This window comes from Poecilia formosa, unplaced genomic scaffold (genome assembly GCF_000485575.1).
Source record: "Poecilia formosa unplaced genomic scaffold, Poecilia_formosa-5.1.2 Scaffold266, whole genome shotgun sequence".
NCBI classification, from domain to species: domain Eukaryota; kingdom Metazoa; phylum Chordata; class Actinopteri; order Cyprinodontiformes; family Poeciliidae; genus Poecilia; species Poecilia formosa.
In genome coordinates this window covers 10,445-15,992 of record NW_006800205.1, presented here as the reverse complement: position 1 = coordinate 15,992, position 5,548 = coordinate 10,445, and the positions used below count along the sequence as shown (strand labels likewise).

General features: G+C 39.2%; 1 protein-coding gene across 2 annotated transcripts in view; it reads left to right on the top strand.

Annotated features, from left to right (window-relative positions):
• Nucleotides 1-1,219: 1,219 nt before the first annotated feature.
• The window catches only part of LOC103150921 (junctional adhesion molecule-like), an 8,220-nt gene continuing 3,891 nt past the window's right edge, over nucleotides 1,220-5,548 (top strand). For both annotated transcript variants that reach the window (XM_007570700.2, XM_016681014.1), the window contains exon 1: nucleotides 1,220-2,081. In XM_007570700.2, the coding sequence (XP_007570762.1) occupies nucleotides 2,048-2,081 (34 nt within the window). In that variant the 5' untranslated portion in view covers nucleotides 1,220-2,047. The remainder of the gene's footprint in view (nucleotides 2,082-5,548) is intronic.

Genomic DNA, 5,548 nt, shown 5'->3' with positions numbered 1-5,548 from the left:
AAGGGAAATCTCTGTATAGACCATACAGCTATGCATATGTAAGATATTTTATTAGTAATTTCTTTCTGCAGATCTATTTTGTTATAAGAAAGTATTGCAATATTCAAACCCGCAATTTAGCAGGATCTGTAAATCAGAGCTAGACCACCAGACATATTTTGTCTTTACAGAATTACACTATTAAAAATAAAACAAGGGCACAATGCAACCTTTTAGTGAACTGTAATCTATAAAACAGAGCTGCCTGTTTGCTACTGCAGTGGAGATGAAGATGGTCCATTCAGGAAAGCAGAGCTGCATCAAACTTTAACGTGGAACTGCATAAAAAAGAAAAAAAAAGCAAAAGCAAAAATTGAATGCATGTCACCATGAGAAAAACCTACTGAGTTTAGCTTAAAAAACTTTTTTTCTCACATGACGTCATGGGCAGGGCCCAAAATCGCAACAATATATTTCTGATGGGTGCAAATAAAAGTTTATGTTTGGCAAATAACTTTTTAATTTCACGAGACAAAAATTAGTTATTTAATTTAGAGAAAAGTTATTTAAACAAAACATTTTGTTTTTAGAAAAGAAATCATTACAATTCCAAAAGTTTTGATTACAATTTTTTTTACTTAACTGAGATCAATTGAATAATTGGGGGGGAAAAAATTAACGTCATACTCTGCAAACCAGACCCGAAACTTATAGTCTGGGTTGAGTTTTTTCACCTTCATTATGACACACTTTTATTACATACATTATATCTATCATGGTAATTCAGGGTGTCATTTTTAATTCTGAATGAATATCCTTGTTGGTCTTTTATTTAAGTGCTATTCTCCTTCAAGATACATTTACCTAACGCTGGAATAAATGCCATGTACATTATGCAGCAAAGCAAGTTATAAGACATATGTCCATTATGGAGATGATCGTTTTGGACGGGCGATGTGCCCCTATTGCATAAGCGATACTGAAGAATGACTGATATCGATTTTTTTTTTAATTCACCAAAAACTGTTCTGTAATCTGGAACGTTCGCTACGTTGAGCTCCAGTTAGCCGCCTTCTCACTACGCGAGAGGCAATTGCATCATGCGTCACGGGCAAAAGGTCAACGTTAATAAGGTTAGGCTGGGGGGAGGGGGGGCTTATGTTGTACAAAAAAAAAAAATAATAATAATTTTAGTACATGTTATGTGTCAGAAGAGGGCTTAGAAAATAATACCAAAAAAAAACATTTGACCAAAAGGGCACTTGGGGGCAAGGAGCAAAAGGGGCAGGTGCTCAAGCACCCCCAGTCCCCCCCTCTGCACATGCCTGATGCTGTTACATGAGACACATTATTCTCTATTAAATCTTTAAGTAATGTTCAATATTGTAAGTAATTTTAATATTAAATAATGTTTTCTTCAATATTTTCCAAGTCATGTGACATATTGACTCAAAATCAGTGTGAAATTGTGCCTCATCTATACAGTCTGGAAGAACACTAATTTTTATTCAATTATAGCTCTTTTTTATTTTTTAGCTATATTTTTAGTCAAAATTTAGTATTTAAATTTATTTCAGTCCACGAAGCTGAAGTTGGCGAGTCCACCAAATGTTTTGTTACCTTCAGCATCTTTAATTTACTCTAGTTTTAAAACTACAACACATAGACTCTTTAAACCTGGATTAGATTACTCTTAACTAAACAGAATAGCTAAAACCAAGCTTGCGATTTGTGAAACATTGACCTGCCTTGTGAAACTTCAATAAAGGGCGATTTTGGCCCGTTTTTGTATCTGGACCACATTAAAATTGCTCCAATTCCAAAAATACAAAACCAAGATGAGCATCAGCGTTCTTGCAGCAGGGACGCTCTCTGTGAATCCTCTGCTGCTCAACCTAAAAACCAGAACAAAAACTTTTGTAAACAAGTTTCCCTATGTTGTAGTTCATCCATTTTCTCCACCCAGGTCTGTTTCCCAGTTTACCAGACCTCCCCTTCTGCTGGTTCCAGTAGAAATGGTGATCTGGTGTCAGAGGTGATCAGCCTCTCTGTTTGTTCTGAGAGGAAGATGATGATGATGATGGTATTGATCCTCCTGCTTGGTAAGGTCACCTTCCTCTCTCTGCTCCTCTTCCTCTCCAGTCTCTCTGGAAGCTGCTGTTCAGCCTCAGAGCTTCTTGGTTCTGGTCCGTTCTTCTCTCTAACTGACCCCTGGTGACCTCAGCTGGTCGTTGGTTCTGGATCAGAACCTCAGGTTCTGATTCCAGCTACTGGTCTCTCTCCAGTCCTCCCAGTAGATCTCACTGGTTTTTTTGTTCCTAGTTTTATTCTGGTCTCTTCCATCCAACCAGTGGCTCCACTTTGCCGTTTCCTGTCTGGGTTTAATTTCTTCTGGGATTTCCCTTAGGTTGTCCTCTTGCTGGGCCTCTCTCTTTGGCTTTGTGCTGATCCACTTTCCCCCAGTAGATGTTAACACCAGTAGTCTTTTTCTACCTGGGATCCCACCTTTATCAATTGATCCATGGATGTGACTGTGCCCCTCAAACAGCCTGCTATTTTCGGGTTGCAATTGTTTAAAATCCTCCTCACAAGCTCTGCCTCACTGATGTCCGGCTTCCATCTTAGACACAGAGCTCGATACTCAAAGGCAAAGTCTCTCAGACATTGTTCTGGCAACTGGACCATGTCTCTTAAACATTCAGTCAAATCAAGTCTCCCGCTGCACGGATCTGACGGTGAGCGTCTTCCACTCTGGTTGCGCCACTGTGCGCCGACGCACACGCCTCTTTTTATACACTAATCTCAGCCACACTTAAAATCAGCATGACCTGCCCAAAAATCAGTTTTAAAAGTGGAAATTTGGAATAATTTTACAATGGTAAAACTGTTATACAAATCAGATGATACAGTTACTCTTCAATGTATTTATCTAGGAAAAATTTTTTTTAAAAAAAAACAGTGGTTATTGTTACACCGGGAAGTGGTTCCGTAGCTCTGTGTCCAGTCTGGTAACAGTTGTTTAGGGTCCAATCTTCGTCTGGTTGGATTGGTGGTTTCACATTTAGTACCATCAGCAGTAGCATTAGCTCCATTAGCATTAAAGAGCTTCTAGCTCCTTAGCGCTGGGAGGATGCAGCAGAAAACGATGTATCCTCCCAGCGTTTTCTGCTCCAGCGGCAGAGGGGTTTAGGTGCTTTATGGATAAAAACTGTCAGCACAGCATTTGTTTTTAGCCCATTAAGGTAATGATAGCCTGTTGGAGCCTTCCTCAGTTTTGCTCATCCAAATGACTCAAAAATTTATGGAGATAAATGTTGAGGGGAGAAATGTTAGTCCTTCGGAAGTTATGTTTGGCTCTGGCTGCCACTGCGCTCTTCTTTTTTGTGTGTGTAGAATTGATCCAGATTCACCTCACTGTTTTTAATTACAGCTAGGCCTATCACGACAAATTTTGCTGAGCGATTGTCTAAAAAAATTATTGCGATAAACAATAATATTGCTTCAAGACCTTTTGACACTGATTTAATGGAAATGACTAATAATGCATGTGATTTCCTGCGATAGATGCACTTTATTTTCAAAAGAACACATAACACTGGAACTGAAACTAAAACAAAACAACCAAAAAAAAAAGGATTCTCAGTCTCCATTAACAAAAAACGTACTTGAATAAAAATAAATACTGCATTCAACCAAAAGAGTGCCGATTATGAAGTCTGTATACTGTATTGCCCTTCAGTAATCACTAGATTTAAATAGAGAAAATGGGCACATCCGACTACCTAATGCAGTAGTTCATACTACACGATTTTTTTCCGTTGGCCGATCTAAGATTGTTGCTGGTGATTTCGTAACGGATCATCCTGCAGAGTCTGGTGGGTTACGGTAGATAGTCGTGGCCGCTCCGATCTAAATCAGGGATTTTCCCTGACTGGGAGCTTAACGCTGAATGTGACAGGTAGCCAATCAGAACGCGCGGATTCTCCTCTCAGGTTTTGAAAATGGGCCGACAACTTGCGTAATGTGCGCTGAACATTACACTAAGGAAATGAGGAAGGGAGGGTCAGTGCAGAGCACCGGAGCTGAGCCTTTTTTCATTCAGTGTCATCAACAGAAAGAAAAAAAGGCAGGAAGAGACGATAAAGCCGATAATTAAAATGAGGTCGATAGGTTTAATTTATTGTACGATTAATTGATTTGTCGTTTATCACGACAGGCTTAATTACAGCCAACAGTGACACTATGGAGGACCAAAACTGACGAAATAAAACCATAAATATTAAGTTTTTCCTTTTCCTTACACGAGTTTCCATCAAGTAATGTATACATTTTCTTTTTCATTTCCCCATAACATGCATTTTTGTCAAGAAAAGTAAATATTTAGTTTTGTCTTTTCCTTATACAAGCCCAAGTTCTTGTCATTGCCTCCTCTCCTGTTTTTACTTTTCCGTGTGCATAATTATGCTAATGAGGAGAGCTGCCTTCTATGTCTACTATTGGCCAATAGAGCTTTGGCACCAATGTCCCTGCGTCAGACATTGTGGGGCGTTTATGTGCAGTCACTCAGTGCCATCTTTACAGGCCACAGTCCAAAACAAACTTTATCCCGGTGGTTTTATTGTGTTACCGACTGCAGTGAAGTTAGTTTTGAGTTGGATATTGGATTTTCCAATGTCCCTCGAACAAGCGGCGTTTAGCTCAAGGTTGATCCGATTTATGAACGATAATTTCGGTCAGCCTCAGCTCCACTACTTTTGCATATTTGAGTTTGTCTTTGTTTTGGCACCTCAGCATTTCAATATGCACTCATTCAACACATCCAAGCATTTGCATTACACCACTGATACTGACATCCACTATCCATTGTTGTTTTTGTTGATAAATATTCCTTTTTATGCACTTTAACCCCTGCATGGTCTCCCGTTTTGTTATGACTTTGAGCCAGTCCTAACATACCACATCACTCCAATTTTACAGCAGCTTCACAGAATTCAATTTAAAATCCTGTTTCCTTTCAAGGCTGTTCATAACCTTTCCCCTTCTTATCCAGCTGATCTTCTGCATATCGCCACCCGTTCACATTCCCTTCGTTCTTCCTCTTCATCCTCAGTGAGCTTCTTGTCCGTCTCGGCACTTTGGGGAAAAGAGCCTTCTCTTACTGGAACGCTCTTCCTCCTGACATCTGTAATATTGACTCTCTTTGACCTTCAGAGCTCAAAACTCATCTGTTCAAGTTCCTTCTCACTTAAATTTTTTAGCTATTTTGTGTCTTGTAGCCATTTCTTTACTGTTTAATTTGTGTCTTTGATGTTGTAAAGTGTCCTTGGGTGTTTTGAAAGGCGCTGTCGAATTAAGTGCATTATTATAAAAAAATCCTGTAATTTTGAAAGGCCTGTGGAAATGCCATGTTAGCATTTCCACAGGCCTTTCAAAATCGTAATGCAAGGTTTTCCTGTGAAACAGAGCTCTTCCAGTTTCTATGGAGACTAATCCAACCTGGCAACATATTGGAAAATACGTTGCCAGGTTCACAAATAATTTATTTAACTTTACAGTATTCACATTAAAG